This window comes from Ipomoea nil, unplaced genomic scaffold, assembly GCF_001879475.1.
Source record: "Ipomoea nil cultivar Tokyo-kokei standard unplaced genomic scaffold, Asagao_1.1 scaffold0114, whole genome shotgun sequence".
NCBI classification, from domain to species: Eukaryota; Viridiplantae; Streptophyta; class Magnoliopsida; order Solanales; family Convolvulaceae; genus Ipomoea; species Ipomoea nil.
In genome coordinates this window covers 835,843-853,697 of record NW_017616542.1, presented here as the reverse complement: position 1 = coordinate 853,697, position 17,855 = coordinate 835,843, and the positions used below count along the sequence as shown (strand labels likewise).

Here is a 17,855-nt window from a genome sequence, read left to right as displayed (position 1 = left end):
GTTACCGATATTCCACAGAATCCAGTTGATCCTCTGCCGTTCATATCTGCTCCGTCGGAACCAAACTTCGGAGAGCCAACGCTACCGTAATCCCCTGGCCTCCCCTCCCTCGAAGAAATAATAACACTATTAGATCATATGTGCTACGTTTTAAATTTCTTATCTTATATGTAATAACATGCTTTTCTTTTATGTAAAACATATGGTTTTATAGTGTTCTCTAATAATGTGTTTCATTCATTAACTTTTACTTTCACAAATCTTCTTCTAAAGCTCTGTAAACCTAGCTGAAAAGTTATAAGCTAGGAGCTGAAAACTGAAAAGGAGCTGAAAGCTATAAGCTAGGAGTTGAAAACTGAAGAATTGTTAAGCTAGCTGTTATGATTGAAAGTGTTTGGTAAAATTTGTTTGTTTATAAGCTGATAAATGTAAAAAGACTAAAAATGACATCTTCATAAAATTTAAATTAGTTTGTTTACATATTAAAATTTAACATTTTATCTTTAAAAAAAATTAACATTTTGAAATAAAACTATTAGCATAATCATTATCTAGCATATCATAATGAAGTAGTAATAATATTGTTGCAAATTTAATAATAATAATAATAATAATAATAATAATAATAATAATAATAATAATAATAATAATAATTGCGGTAAAAGTGGCGGATAAATGAGAAGAGAAAAAGGTTTTAATTGGGAAGAGTAAATTATGTCATTTCTTTACAATAATAAGGATAAAGATGGGAAAAAAGATAAAAAGCTAAGAGCTTATTTTGGAACGCTAAGCTCTGTTTGACCGAGCTTATTTAGGAGCTTATAGTTTATTTTAAGCTACTAATAAGTTATAAGCTCTGTTTGGTAATGTTTCCAAAATAAGCTCCTAGCTTAAAATAAGAGCTTATTTTGGAACGCTACCTTAGGTAGCATTTCAAAATAAGCTCTTAGCTTCCTAACATTTTTTCCATCTTTATCCTTATTATTTTAAAGAAGTAACATAATTTACCCTTCCCAATTAAAACATTTTTCTCTTCTCTTTGTCCGCAACTTTCACCGCAATTATTATTATTATTATTATTATTATTATTATTATTATTATTATTATTATTATTATTATTATTATTATTATTATTATTATTATTATTATTATTATTATTATTATTATTATTATTATTATTATTATTATTATTATTATTATTATTATTATTATTATTATTATTATTAGATTTACAACAACATTGTTACTTCATTATGAGATGCTAGATCATGATTATGCTTATAGTTTTATTTCAAAATGTTAATTTTTTTAAAGACAAAATGTTAAATTTTAATATGTAAACAAACTAATTTGAATTTTATGAAGATGCCTTTTTTAGTCTTTTTACATTTATCAGCTTATCAAAAAGTTAATTTTACCAAACACTTCCAATCATAACAGCTAGCTTAACAGCTCTTCAGTTTTCAGCTTCAAACTTAGCTTTTCAGCTTTCAGCTCCTTTTAAGCTTTCAGCTCCTAGCTTATAGCTTTTCAGCTAGGTTTGCCAAACATAGCCTAGCGTTCCAAAATACGTTCTTATTTTAAGCTAGGAGCTTATTTTGGGAACATTACCAAACAGAACTTATAACTTATTAGTAATTTAAAATAAATTATAAGCTCCTAAATAAGTTCTGCCAAATAGAGCCTTAGTATCTAGCTTTGGTTTTATGGATTGAATCCAATCCAATCCAAAGATCTTAACATCATAAATACTTTAAAAACTTACCATCCCTTCAAAGCTTAAATACAAAGCGATATCCCAAATACGTACAAGCAAGGTTGAAAAAATTACTAAGCGCCTAATGGATTTAATTAACCCGAGTCTCGGCCAAGGTTTCGGTCGGGCACTCAGCAAAGGTTTCGGTCGAGTTCCTGCTCGGCTATGCTCGTGCACGCTTTGCTTCTTGGTCCAAGATCGGAGTTTGGGCTTTACGTGGAGGTCGGACCTCGTGTCATGGACTAGTTTGTGGTTGGATTTTTTTTTTCCTTTACGTTGTATGTAGTTATTTGGCGAAAGGTACTCTTGGTCTAAAAAACTCTTCCGTCAGGTGGCGAATGAGGTCGAACCTCTTGCCCCCTTATGGTAGCCGTTCGACCCAAGTCCTTTGCCACCCGGTCGCTAGGCTCTTCCGTCAGGGTTGGTACGCGAGGTCGGGCATCGTGCCCCCTTAGGGTACGATTGGAAGGGTCGGGTAAGTACCCCCTCCTCCCCTAAAAATAAGTGAAAATGAGTCCACAGCGGAATTTTTACTAAGTTTATTGAAACGGAGGGGATGGTCCACCATCCAATAAACAAATCACTGATAATACTTCGATAGGTGCTCATAATTCCAGACTCTAGCTACCATCTTCTCCTTGGGGGTCTTGAGTTTGAGGTTACCTGGGCGGACCACGACTGCTACGGTGTACGGGTCATCCCAATTTGTGGTGAATTTACCTCCAGCCTAGGGTTGGCTTGCCTCCCTCCTCCTAAGTATGTAGTCACCCGTCTGAAAATAACAGGGTCGGACCCGTTTATCGTGGTAGGCTTTAGATTGTCGCTGGTAGTTCTCGGCTCGGATCATGGTGGCTTCCCTCTTTTATCTACTAGGTGGAGGTCCGCTCGTTGGTGTCGGTGTCGTACTCTTCTGCTTGGCGGGAGGGTATGACAACCTCCGCGGGGGCTCAGGCTTCGAAATCATAGGCCAATGAGAAGGGTGTCTTACCCATAGCGTTCCTAGGGGTGGTGCGATAGGCTCAAAGGGTGGCGTCTACCTCCTCCACCCATGCCCCTCCTGCTCACTCAAGCTTCTTCTTGAGGCCGTCCACAATGGTGTGTTGGCGTTCTATACTTGTAGGGATCTCACTATGTCCACCCCCCCAACCTTGAGAATGAGATCACCGAGCTAATAGGGGTGTAATTCGTCGCGGGCTGACTCGGGGTGATTTGAAATTGTTGGCATGTCTTGCAGCTCCTAGTATAGTCAACACACTCCTTAAACATGTTAGGCCAGAAGTACCCCTGTAGGATGGCTCTCCGAGCCAAGGTATAAGCCCCCTGGTGGGATAAGTAGGTCCCGTTATGTATCTCCTTGATGATGGATTTTGCCTCGTCGGGGTATAGGCATTGCAACAAGGTGCCGTTATAGGACTTCTTGTAGAGTGTATCATCGAGGAGCGGGTAGGTTCTCCTCACTTGCGGCCTCGACCTTGTCAAGGGGCAAGCATCCCATAACAGGTTCTTCCGTTAGGTAGTGAGCGGGGGCGTCCCCCCTATACTACCGTTAGGGAATGCAAGGTCGAGGCCGGCGCGCATGACCGCGACCATGGGTTGACAACTCTGCCTTCTGCTATGCGAGGTCGGACTTCACAAATTCTACTAGGGAGAACATATGTCAATATTTGGGGTCAAGCCCCCTATTTTACCTTTGAAAAAATAGAATAGCTTTGGGCTTCCAGGGTGGGGCAGCCATGCACACTTTTTCTCTCGGGGGGTCCAACTCGCCCCTTTTTCTCCAAATCTTTGGTACTCCTTCCAATGATTCGTTGAAAGTTCTCAGGCCTCATGATTGAGCTTGGGTTCTCACACATTTAGTGGAATAATATGCTAGCCGCGGCCCAAGCCCCTCAGGCGGTCCAGACCCATTTCTTGGGCCTCTAAGACCCCTTATGTAACACCCCGTGTTACGGTCTTTAATCCTGGATTAATTATTTAATTAATTCCGTTAATAATAATTAAAAAGGATTTAATTTGGTTAGGATTCCCTTTAATTAATTAATGTGGTCCACCATGGATCGTGGACCCTTGCCTAAACTAGAGTCTTAAGCCGATTAGGAATAAAGAGAGTGGACCTTCCACTATTCAGATTCTAATTAGGAATCCTAGACCTATTAGGGATAAAGATAGTAGGCATTTACTACTCAGATTCTAATTAGGAATCCTAGACCTATACACCTGTTAGGAATAGAATGTAGGCCTTTATTATTCAGACTCTGATTAGGATTCCTAACTCTATAAATAGGGGATTAGAAAGCAATTAGAACCCTTACCACCCATAGTTATATTACACGAAATTATTCCCATGAGATTCCCCACCACCAAGCCTAGGGAGATCAATTGGATGGAAATCTTAGAGAAGAACCTTAATAGCCAAGGGAGGATTAATTAAGGCTAAGAGGTAACCCATGTCTCGACAAAACCTATTTTCCTTGCTATATCTTATTCATTGGCTCCTTTGATATATGATTCTGTGTTTGAGTCTTGATAGAGCTTTGCCTAGGATTTATATTGTGTTTATATGATAATCTTGATGTTCTTGATATTGTGATTGATTATATGAACGATCTTGTATTTTGATTATGTCTAGAGCCCTAGGGTTTATATCGTGAATTTCGTATTATGATGTTCCTGGTATATTTGGGTGGGATTATGCATGATCAGGTGTTGAGTCTAGTCTAGGACTTGTGTTTAGGACTTTGCATATAGATTTCTTGATGTTCTTGTGGTTCCGGATACTCCTGGACCGTTATATGATTTATGTTGAGTCTTGGTATGTTTAGGAATCGTATTAAAACGTATTTGGTGTGATTCTTGGTTTAATTCCGTTAATAGAGTCCGTGGTGTTGTCATTATGTGTTTGAATGTATCTGGACATGGTTTCGGGTTCCACGAGTGATCCCGGGATCGAAAAGTTGCCTGTGTACCAGTGGGGGGTGACCACCCGCCACCTACCCGCTGCCACGCCGGGCACCCGCTGGATTGTGGACCGCCGCCGACGGGTGGTCCTCTACCTGCCGCCCACCCGCTGGAAAATTGGTGTGGCCCGTGATGTTTTCCCTCGTTTGTTGTTTCCCCGTGTCCTGTTGTACCCCGTTTGTCGTGTATGAGTCCCGTTTGGTGTTTTGGGTATCGTTCTAGGATTTTATGTGTAATACGTGTCGTTGTTGTTGTGTCTTGATTGTTATTTGATTATGTGTTAATTGATTGAATGATGATGAGTATCGTGGTCATTGCGCAATGGCCGGTGTGACTAATGATGATGATGAGATTGTGATGGGTGGTAATGAATTGTTAGAGATTGGCACCACTTGTGCCCGGTCATTGTACTAAAGGTACAGGCCATAGCGGTGAATGTGCTGAAGGCACACACCCACCTTAGACTTGCTTGCCGTTGAGCATGGGTCAGGTTATAAGTGTTGCGGTGTCATGTTAGAGCTATATGGGCTAACCCCTTGATATTGGCACTAGAGGTGGGGATCTTGAATGGCACTGCGACACCATCTTGATATGTTGGTGGTTGATAGGCGGTTTGTCAGAGGGGGCATGTAGTTGCCCGGAGGGATAAGGGGTGGTGATATAAGGGTGGCCTGGAGGTATAGGTTGGAACTGATATAAGGACGGAGGGGAGCTACAAGGTTGGAACTTGGTATAAGGTTGGAAGATGGATTGTGTGCTTTGTTGGTTACTTGCTAACTGGCTGTCTTGAATGCCTTTGTTGTCTCTATTTTCTATTTGTATGCCTATCTTTCTGTTATGTCTCGCAACGTGTTTTTAGGACGCATGTTAGTCTTTATGATTATTCTATACTGTTGAGTCTGTTAATGTATCTTGAGTCTTGATCTTGGATTTAAACTAGAGGTTCGTAAGTATATATGTATTCCAGTTTCAAAATGAGTTTCTTATATCTACCTATATTGTACTTAACGCGTTGGAGTGGGTTACCAGCATTATTCGCTGACGGTTGTTACACCGAATGTTTTTCAGGGACAGTTGAGTAGCTTCGGAGCGCGCTAGTTGGATTCGTGGACTTAGTTTAGGTAGTTTTAGCTTTGATGAGATGGCTTGCGTGCCTTGATTTGTATTTGGGTATTAATTATGGTTTATGCTTTGTTAGTTAGTTTAGCCTGTGCATCTGAGTTCTCTAGCTCAGATGTGGCATAGCACCCCGACTACTATGTTTAGTTTATGCTCTGTTGGGGAATTAATAATAGATTTGCCTTTATTTTATAGGCTTTAAATATCTTAAAATTTTGGGGTGTTACACCTTAATACACTCGGATCATGCACATCATCCATGGTGGCCGAGCATGTGCTCCTTGTGCTCATGGCAACTGAGCTCAGGCTCCTCGTCCTTGTGGTGGCCAAGCTAAGGCTCTGCACACCTGCAGTGGCCGAGCTCCAGCTCCTTGTGCTCGTGGAGGCCGGATCTCCAGCATCTTGCTTAGTCCCGAAGGGGTCGGGGTGAGGGTCGTCCACCCTTGCACGACCCCATGTGGCGCCTCGTTGCTAAGTGGAGGGGGCTGCACTACTCCTTGGAGCTCCTCGATGAGGCGGTTTGGCTAGGTCATGGCTTGTTATATTGTTAATAATCAGGAGTATTGGTGCTCACGACTTCGTCTTGGAGTCTTGGGGCCGGACGTGGGCTAATAAGGATTGATCTCGTTTATCTTGGCGGGCACTATCCTCTCCTCGTCTATCCGAGGGTCATAGTGAGTTGAACCCCCCCCCCCCCCCTCCCCCCTCAACTTGAGTTCTTGGAGCTAGGGGAAACCGGGTGCTCGGCCTATCACGTCCCCTTAAGAGGGGTGGGGTAAGTGCAGGCGCCCCTCGAGAGGCATCAGGACCGAACAGGTGGGCTCGAACACCTCCTTGGAGCCCCTCCACGAGGCGTGTCAACAAAGTGGTATCTTGTTGTAGCGCGACCACCCCTTCCTAGAGCTCGTTCATTTGCTTCCGGAGCTGCCCGACCCCTTCACAGTGAGAGCTTGGTCACTAGCTTTCCCCGACTGCCCCACCCAGGAGGCTTGTGTCGTCACGGTGGGGCTCGGAGTCCACGGCGGCGACCTTGATGGAAATGGCTCCTCCCGGGCATACGAACCCGGGGGTTGTTCGTAGTCGGCCTTGGCCATAGCCCGTCCCGGGCGGGCATACGGGTGCCCAACCGCTCCAAGGCAGACTTGGTTTGGGTTGGTCGCCCCTTGCTTGCTCCTCGGTTCCTTTGTCGATCTTAGCTACCGCCACCCCCTCCCCACCTATCTGACGGTCGGGACGAGTGGACCTCTCCCAAAATTTGGGTTCCGGGTGCTCAGCCCACCGTGCTTCCTCAAGGTGGGCGGAGGTGGGGTCGGCGCCCCTTGGGAGGCCTCTGGGCCGAGCATAGGGACTTGAATATCTCCTCGGAGCCCCTTTACGAGGCAGGCTAGCGTGACGACGGCTTGTTGGATGGGACCACCCCTCCTGGAAACCCGGAGGCATAGGAGAAGGGGTGGTAGGAGCCGGCCCGCCGTTGCGATTGTTGGTGAGACGATCCCTAAGGTCCCCTGCCGACCTCATGGAGATAGTCCGCTGGTGGCTAATGGTTCTATTAAGAGCGCCCCCGGTCGGGGTGACACGGGTGTTGCGGGAACCGCTCGAGTTACAAGAGTTGGATCTCGCTCTTGCCATAGCTAGTGGAAAATTAGCACGCTCGAACTTGACGTCTAGCTCTCAATGAAAGCACCAATGATGGTCCGGGTGGACCGAATTAACAAACCCGATAAATAACTGATAATGTAAATAGGAAAAATACGAGTTGTAGGATTTCGGGACCAAATATCGTATCAATAATAGAGTTGTCAAGCTATTACAAGAGTTATGTATTGCTATTACAAGAGTAGTTTAGGACAAAGATATGAAATATGTCTTAATGAGACAAAACCAAGGCTTTTTATACACAAAGGGCCTTCTAACAACCCCCCTAAAGTGGTGGGAGAGGTTACAACCCCTCTTGACCGCGTCCGGTCCCGAGACCGGAGCCGCGATTTGATCAGCCGAGGCCTCTTGGCAGAGCCCTCATGGCCAAGGCTTTGTAGCCGAGGCCCCATGGCCGAGGCCTCATGGCCTTAGCCGATACCCCATGGCAGGGCCCTCATGGCTGAGGCCTCGTAGCCGAGCCCTCCTAGCCAAGGCGTCGTAGCTGAGCCCTCCTGGCCGAGGCCTCGTATCTGAGCCCTCATCTGAGGCCTCATAGCCGAGGCTCCATTGCCGAGGCCTTGCCCTAGGGCGGTCCGAATCAAGCACGGGGCTCAACCTCGGGGCCCCGGGTCCACTTGAATCCTCCTTGCCCCATCTTCCCGAATCGGTTTGCTCCATTTCTAATATATCCATCAGCGCTCGTTTTTTTTTTTTAATTTAAAAGATTTAAAAAAAAAATTATTTAAGACTTTGTAATTATAAACTATTTGATACTTTAATAGTTAGTACTAAAATATTAAATATTAACCTAAAAAACATTTAGAATTGTAAATTGTATAAAGATTATGAATCAAAACACAACACAAAGTCACAACTCATAAAGTAATATTAGAGTTAATACCCAAAATTGTCCTCGACTATAGTGGTTTTTCTCAATTTTGTCCTAAACGACTTTGGTGTCATAAAATAGTCTCAAACTTTTGTGTTATTGCTCAATATTGTCCTCCGTTAGGTAATCCATTATTGCTCAAAATTACTAAATTATCCTTATACTTAACACCCTTTTAACGGATTACCTAACGAATGACAATATTGAGCAATAACACAAAAATCTGTGACTACTTTATGACACCAAAGTCGTTTAAGACAAAATTAAGAAAAACCACTATATTCGAGGACAATTTTGGGTATTAACTCTAAAGTATTAATACTAGAGTACCTAATTTCAAATAATTTTGTATTACATTTTTTGAGTTTGCAACCGATTTAAACAATTTATAGTTATTTTACTAAAAGCGGCGTTGGTTTGAGAGAAATAACCCATTTAAAAGAAAAAACACGGAAAAATAACTAACCGGCAACCTAAACTCCCGCCAAGACCGCCTAGATGATCGCCTAGGCGCGATTTTTGCAACCTTGCGTACAAGTCGCAAGGTCGAATCGTAGATAGGTCCTTTAATAGTCTGTTTGTTGGTTTAAGTTTTAAGTTCGAGAAATGACGTGAGGTCCCAAACTCTGGTGAGGAGACATATGCCGAGCTCTCAGCATGCTTGACGCGTGTCGTGCATGCAATTGGCTAGCTCGGGAATATCACCACGATGTCCACGTGTTGCAATATTCCTGATCATTCACTAAGTGATGTGACCGGTACAAAAGTCATAAATCTAGGTCTCACTCTTTAAGTATTCTTACTCGGGCCAAAGAACTTGTGATCAAGCGGCATGAAGTGACTCTCCCAAATGAATGGTCATGAGTTCGAGCCTCAATGGAGACGATATTGACTCGTTGGGCTTCAGTAGATTAAGAAAGTATGTTTATTGTGAACATTCTGTGTATATAAATTGTGTATTCAAGGTGGACCCGAGTCCACAGAATAATTTGTCATTTGAAACATGGTCCACTGTATAACAATTGCCCTCCAAGGTCAAAAGTTGAGTGCGTGGATAGTCAATATCTATGGAAGATAATAGTTTGATTGGCTAATCAAAGTGAAATGGTTTTGTTTTGATAGTTAAAGGAGAAATGAAAGATTAATTTAAAGCTTGAAGCACCAATCTGCAGATTAAAATACTTACAATATATGTATGAAAAATTCCAGAAAAAAAAAAAAAAAAAAAAAAAGCTAAGTTTAGGAACAAGGGCAGTAGTTCTTTCCCCCAAAGAATTTGAAAAAAGAATGTTAGCACCTCCCCTCCTCCCCTGCTGCTGCATCTAATCAGTACAGTTAGGATCTGTTCTAAGCTATGCTATGATAGATCCGCAAATTTGATGAGTAAAAATGAAAGAAGAACCTAAATACCCTTGTCACCTTCTTCATGACTAGAAAAACCCCAATTCCATGTTCTCTCTCTATGGAAACTGAAGGCAGGTATTTAATTACAATTACAACTCTTACAATAATCCATCTGTCCGGGTCCTACAACATGGTTGGTTAGAGCTTGCTTATTAGCCTATTATGACTGACTATTGAATGGTGCTGGTGCTCCTGCTGCTACTGCTTTATATATTATCCATCCTGCTGCTTCATTCGCGAATCTAATCCTAGCTAGCTCAGTAGCATCTCATCATCGTCCTCCAAGGGAAGATTTAGATCTGGAAGCTCGACTCTATCCTCCCCGCCCTCGCCTGTCTCCTGGACCTCATTGGAAGCAGCTGTCACAATACTTTCCCCACTTTGTGGTTGTTGTTCAGGTACCAAATCAACCTGAAAAGATGAGCATCATCATAGAATTAAGACCAAGTATGACAACCAAAGCATCTTCTGCTTAAATGATTGATTGCGATATGAAGCTGAATCATGAGATTCAGTAATTGCAGAATTACAACCAAATAAATATAGGCTGTAACTTATGCACGACCAGTGGTACGGTGTTAACACCATGAGGAGGGGAGGACTACAACTTCTTATATATACCTTCACTCTCTTCAGATTTTCATTTGTAGCCTTCTGTGTCTCCAAATTCACACGTATCTTTGCTAATTCCTGCAAAGAAGATGAAGTGCATGGTGAACTGAGACTTCATAATTTTGCATCGCTTGTTATAATAAGAGCATTAAATAGAAACTTAAGAGTACCTTCTTCAATTTTCTTCTTTCCTTTAGTAGCATGACCTCCTCCTGTTTGAGCTCGGCCAATGTCTAATAATTAGGAAAAAGATAAGAGAACATTAGAATAAATGATATTATGATAGTGAAATAAGAGCTTCAAGATGAAATCAGGCATCAAGTAAAGTAGATACTAGATTGGAGAAAATGTCAGTTTAAGTAATATAAATAATTTAAGAAAACAAAATCTGAAATAGATGATTTCCCATAAGAGAAATAGAGCCCACAGCTTTGAAAGCTCTTGTCTAGAACAAGTCTATTAAAAGAAATTTTTAAAAAAGGGTTCACCTTTTTCTTTCTTGACTTTTTGGTTGTAGTTTTTTCATTTGTCTCATTAACCTGAAAGACAAACAGAAGGGATATTACCATAGAGCCTAAAGATGCAGAGAATAGCAGTATCCAAATTGTAATTATAATTGTTCCCACTTCTCAGAGGTATGACTAAACATGCATTAGCAATGAGCAATCGAGCGTGTCTTTTAGGGTAGGAAAAGTCCAAAAGAGAGATGATGATTTGTCAAAACACTTCATGTGAATTGCAGAAATCGGGTGACAAATATATAGCACAAGAAAGTAAATAAAATAACAGAAGGATTATTAGATTTCATAGTAGCAGTTATAAGATTACAACATATTTGCATAGAGAGTGTATACAAGTAAGCCAAAAAGAAGCATGTATGTTTGCCTGTTTAGAAAGGAAAGTGAATATTGCATCACATACAAGACCATATTTTGAATTTAAGACAAGAGAATAGGACAAAGCTGTATGTAATCAAAGTCAAAAGTCAATGCAAACTGTGGGAATGAAGCCATTCTCTGAAAAGTTTCACATTGAAATAGCAGAAATAACTTCAAGCTAAGCATTCAAGTGAAAAGATTCCAATTTAAATTGCTTCTTTAGGGATGTCCAAAAAGCCAAACACAACATTGTCACTACGCCCTAGCCCAACAAATGTATAAGAGACGAGACGAATCCCTCGAACTTAAAATACTCTGTTTGTTTTGCAGGTGCAATAAGGATTCTTAACTAGACAAAAAAAACACAAGGGCTCACAAACTCTCTTTTACAAGCACAAAACACATTATTCATGTGGACCCAAGATTTCAAATTTTCTTATACCCTATTGCCTAAAAAAAATTCTCAGATTGGGCAATGTAATGTGAGACAATGAAGGAACCCTGATGTTAGTTGGCACAGTTGATCTGTTAGTACATGTCAGCTCTAAAAAACAAAACCAGTGACCAAAAAAAAAAATGGTCCCCTCCCACCCCTTCTACAATAACAATGTTTTCACTCTACCTAGCACCCTACCACAAGACCATACATTAGTCAAAAATATTGCACTTCCCTCACATGCCATTTTCAAAACCCCATGAAATATCAGCACCCTACTTTGGACCAATCATCAACTCATGCTACTTTACACCCCATCCGCAACAAGCAAGACACAAAGATAAAAGCCCCAACAAAAAAAAAAAAAAAAAAAGTAAACTACAGATTTCCAAAAATCAAGCTGTCAGGCATATAAATTACAAATCCAATCACTGTCTTTAACCTTTTAACAGAAACCCAACAAAGGGGTTTAGTAATAGTAATATGTATGAGTAAAAATTATTGAAAATTTTGGTTGTAGCCCACATATGATGACATAGGTGTGGGGCTTAAGCTGTCACCTATAACAACTCTCAAGAAACTGCGGATGCTTGTCCTACTTTCACATGAAACAACATGCTAAACACTTACGTACAGTTGTGCGGTGCATTGGAATGTTCGCTCACTTTGTGCCCAAGTAGCATAAACACCACTATACGGCGTATAACGACAACGACATACGGTTAAGGATGCCACTAATTACTAAGCACGGATTCTGATAACCTAAGATAAACCCAACCCTCCGCAAATTGGAAGGGAGAAGAATAATTACCCTTTCCTTGCAATCCAGCAATGATTGCGCTGAACCACTCCCACACCAAACTCAACGCGGCGGCCACACTCGCCACGTTAAGTAGGTAATACGCCAACGTTTTGGTGGAAGCCACAAGGGAAAGCTGTTTTGACCCCGTTTCGAAGAAAGTTGACCACTCAAACTCCAATTCGGCAAATTCATTAATTTATTTACCCCATATTCTCTCGTCTCAGGGTCCCACACGTAATAAATGAATAAATAACGGTACTCACTAACTAATACTCACCCTATTAAGTGTAATTCTTAGACCGCAAAGGCTCGTCTCAAGGCCCCACACGTAATAAATGAATGAGTAACGGAAACTCGCTAACTAATACTCATTATATTAGGTGTAACTCTTGGACGGTAAAGGTTGACAAATGAGTTTAAAATAAAGTATTGGGTGGTAAAAAAAAAAAAAAAAAAAAACTACCCACCCGACAAAGACTGAAGACAGTTTCTTGGTCAGTTGATGGGAGAGACTTGCTTTTTGTTGGGGGAGGGAAATGACGAGATTGACCTGGAGAAGGGTAGTTTGGTAATTTTCGTGGGGGTGACACGGAGGCGCATAAATGATAATGGGGGGTCAGGGCAAAGTGGTGAAGAAGAAAACGTGATGACTCATTCAATCTTATGGGCTTCTGACCACATGCGTTGAAGGAAAGTCCCAACTTTTCCCCTTCATCGAAAAATACAAAAAATAAATAAAAATAAAAAATAGAAAAAAATTTGTTAAATACGGTTATGTAAGCAGCGGAAAATGTAGGAAATTAATGGAAAGTCTGAGGATATACACTGTAGGGCATTTCGGTCAATAAAAGTCAGAAAATGGAATATTTAAGAACATCCGACGAAGGCGCCGGAATCGGGAACTCCCTGCCACCGCAACAGATCGGCGAAAATGGTGGAGGGAATTGTTCGGAGGGGTTTTGTTTTGCTTGCGTGGAGGAGAGGGGTATAGTTGGCAGTTTGTGAACTGAAAAACCGTGGCAGCTCATACATCATCACCAGATATTAACTGCCAGTGGGCTATGATACATCGAAAATATCCGAGTTTCGCAGGGGTAGATTTGTCATCACGGAATGAATCGGGTGACACGCGACTTGGATGATAAGGAAAATGAAGAACCTATCGCCGGCGAACGGAAACCGCCCCGCCGCAACCTCATTCAACCACCTCCACCGTACACTCAACAACAACAACAACAACAACAAAATTAAAAAAATCACGCGCGCACACAACAACAACGAGAATCCAAAATCTCAGAGAGAGTCAAATACACGAACCTTAGATCTCGCGTTACGAGCCGGTTTCGAACCAGACGGCGGGCGGCTGGACTCCTCCTCGGGACCACCGTCGACGGCGCCGCCGACACCGCCGCTTCCGGAAGTGCCGCCACTCCAGGACAGCGGCGTGTTAGGACTAGCTCTCTCCGCCGGCTTTTTGGCGCTAACCGTTACCGGCTTCGAACGCCGCTGTCGCACCCTCCACGCCAGCGTCGAAGCCGCCTTGTTCTTCGCCGTCTGGCTCAGCCCCAACAGCATCTCCACCACCATGGAGTCATCCTCCATCGCTGCCTCCACCCAGTCCTCCCCAGTCATCGCGTCACTTTTGTAGAGAGAGAAAATCAGATAGAGATAGAGAGAAAGAGAGAGAGAAGATGGGGTATGGAAGTTTGGGAAGGAAAAAGGTAGAAAAGAGCAGATTGAGAGAATAGAATGGTATGGTATGGTATGGTGGCAAAGAAAATCTGAATGATAGTTATAAATGTTGTAATAATTATTATAATATATATATATAATAAACGTTTTCATCAATTTTTTTAGATAATTAATATTATTATTTATGGTACGTGTTAGGCTATTTTATCCGAACGAGATTGTAAATATATTTTATATTTAAATATGTACAATATATTTTTGTAGTCGCTGAGAAACCAACAATTATTATTTAAAAGTGTGTATTGGTGAAATTTTGATTTATGACTCGTTTGGTATTAAAAATAAATAAATAATGGTCCTGTTTAGTAACATAATTAACTTATCAGCCAACTTTAATTTATTTAATTAATATTAACTATTTAATTTGGTTAAACAATTAATATGAATTTTTGATTAATTAACTTTTTGTAACAACTTATTATTTCAAAATGTTAAAATTCAAAGAACTGCTCAAAGTAGCTTGTTCGATCAGCTTTTTGAGAAAGTCATTTTGCATATAACCAGCTAACAATTAATTTAATAAACACTTTCCTACAATCAGCTAATAATATCAACTAGTCAAATCCACTAATCTAATCACCTAACAGCTATCAACTAACAACTATTTACCAAACATCTCAATATTGTTATATGTGATGTCATAAAATATTTTAAAAAACACGAAATAAGGGTATATATGTGCTATATGTATGCGTGTGTGGTGAAGATGCCAAGTGCGAAACACACAGTAATAGGATGATATGAATGGGTGGATTTTATTTTATTTTTGGGGGAAGAAAATTTATTTTGGTTGAAATTGATGTTTAGTATGGGGCCTACATGGGAGACGTGGCAGTGCGCGGCTGCTTTTAATAGTAGCCACTTTTGGTGGGGCCGCCAGGCTTCGTGGATTGCGTTGTTGTACTTCTGTTGTCGCGTGATTGAGGGGTGGATGCACGCGCGGATGGGGAGCGTGGGTGGGGGGAGGAAGAATGTAGATGTTGTCTGTTTGAGTTTTAGTGTTCCATGCAAGGCTCTGTGGGGACCCTTACGCAACAAGAAAGTGAGCGTGGCATATGGAACTACTTCTTGTACAGTTAATTCAAATCTGTCATTAAGATGTGAAATTAATCAGTAATTTAATCTCCCCTAAAAAAAATCAGTAATTTAATCCCTCGTGTTATATGGTGCTCTTCATCATTCACATTTTTTTCCGGGATTAATAAATATAAATTTTACTAACTTTTATTACTTATATAATGGAAAGAAAGAAAAATAAAAAGGTTTTCAAAAAAAAATAAATAAATAAAAAGAATCTGAATTTATTTTACAATAGTGAAATACAAAATATTTTATGTATTGAGAAAAAAACAACAAATGAACAAATTACATTAATCTAAATAATGGAGTACTAAAGATATTGACAAAGAGAACTAGTTTGAGCTTCGAAAGGAGTGATTGAGTAGGTGAAATATGATTCTCATATTGGAAAGATCACGGGTTTGATTATTTACTACACTCTCAGTCAAACCCGATTTACAGAGTCTTTGGTTTGTAAATTATTGCATAAGAACGAAACTTACTCAATACACATCCTCAAGTGATGACTACGTATATAGTTTAATTTGTACAATTTTTCTAGTGCAAACCATCGGATAGTGGCTACATAACCGCATAGAGCGATTTACTTCTCATATTTTTTTTTTGTGGACTATTGTACATAAGCAAGAGCGAGATTCACATAATACATACCCACATGTCCAGTTTGATAATAAATTAAAGTTCTAATATCAAGATTTTTACTACTTACTTGAGACATATTTATGATTATAAAATTATATTTAGTAGTGCCCATTTTTATTATACTTTTTATTGTTTATTGGTTACATCTTAAATCAATAGGAATGATGTGTTACGTTACTATTAACCTACCCAAATAACACGTATAACGTATTTGAATTTGACTAATGTAATGTCGTCGGAACATAATTAGTTTTATCTGTAACATAGCTAGCTCTTGTATGTTATTGTCACAAAAACGGTTGTCAATTTGTCATTTCACAAAGTTGTACGAAAACGAAAGATTTGGGCAGAATGACACCTGACCTCGTATAGTAAATTGTAATCTTTTGTTGCACCTAAACTTAATTAGTACAAGATTGTGTGTATGAAAACGAAAGATTTGGGCAGAATGACACCTGACCTCGTATAGTAAATTGTAATCTTTTGTTGCACCTAAACTTAATTAGTACAAGATTGTGAGTTGATTCACAATTGAATTCCCAAAATGATTTACCTGATTAATGTATTTTCTTTTTTTAAGGTGGTTCATAATTCTCTTCTTTTCTCTTCGTAAGATCTTATTAAAAGATAGAATCAATCAAGCATTTTGTATAAATATATATAGTAAGCATATATCTGTGTATACACATATAAAGTAATTACATTATATTCTAGGGAAATAGAAACTTAATAGAACAAAAGCATTTTTTCCGTTAATTAAGTGTCAAATCAACCCTTAACTCAAACAAATAGTCTAACTTTTTTTAAAAAAATAAAAAATTATGGAAACAAAATTATAGCATTTTAAAAAAAAAAAAAGTTGTTATAAAAAAAAGTGTTTGAAACATATAAACGCTTCTTTCTTAAAAGTTTTTACGCAACATAGTTTATTAGAGTATAAGGAGTAAATGATGATAACATTAAATAACTCAACCATTTGAGTTAGTTGGTAAGCGAATTATTATACAATTGTCAAAGTTGAATGATTGACTCTTGTATATTTATGCTATGAATCAGGTTTCATTGGCAAAATCTATCTATCCATACTATATATACTAAAAAAATGTTTTTATACAAATATTGTATTATTATTTTTTTTATCGGACAAAATTGTTTCTACATCATTGTTAGACCTGCGTGACCTAACTACAAAATTGTTGAATAAAAATACAAATACACCTGGACTCTAAACGGTAGGATCATTGTCTAAAGAATAGACAATGTTGACATCCAACTGGATCCAATTGAACAAGTTTACACATCATTCTCAGAATCTTATCAACGCACGAAAACTTCTAAAGAAATTTGTAAGTTAATTTTTACTATATCATTATAACAATATTTATTGTAACCATATATTTCGAATTATTTATCCACATCATCTATTGACAGCAATTGTCATTGACAAACTCGCAAACAAATTGTCTCAACAACGAATGGAAATTAAAAAAATCAATGACTTCATTGTTGTGGATGAAAAGTAAGTACTCCACTCTATTACTCTTATTAAATTAAATAAATTAATAGCTACAACAAATATATATATATATATATATATGTATGTATTTTTTTAATTTAGAATTAGATATCTACAATGCCTTTATTTAAAAAAAAAATATTCATTATCAAAAAATTAAAAAGATATATAATTTCATTAGTTATATTATCTTTATTTTCTACAATGCAAAGATTCATTACCTTCAAATTCATTAATTAATTATATTCACTACATTGTCTATTGTTTTCTTTTTACACTATCTTGTAATTAAATATCGAAGTTATAATACAAAATATGTTATATATTTATTCACCAAGTATTTTATTAATACCATGGAAAAAACAGTTTGAAG

General features: G+C 39.2%; 1 protein-coding gene across 1 annotated transcript; it reads right to left on the bottom strand.

The window, feature by feature from the left end:
- Positions 1-9,598: 9,598 nt before the first annotated feature.
- Positions 9,599-14,275, bottom strand: LOC109190653. Its single transcript, XM_019341240.1, has 5 exons — positions 13,810-14,275; positions 10,865-10,915; positions 10,547-10,609; positions 10,386-10,454; positions 9,599-10,175 (listed from the first exon to the last, which is right to left on the bottom strand). The coding sequence occupies exons 1-5, from the start codon at positions 14,122-14,124 to the stop codon at positions 10,017-10,019; spliced, it is 657 nt and encodes a 218-aa protein (XP_019196785.1). The 5' UTR covers positions 14,125-14,275; the 3' UTR covers positions 9,599-10,016.
- Positions 14,276-17,855: the final 3,580 nt, after the last annotated feature.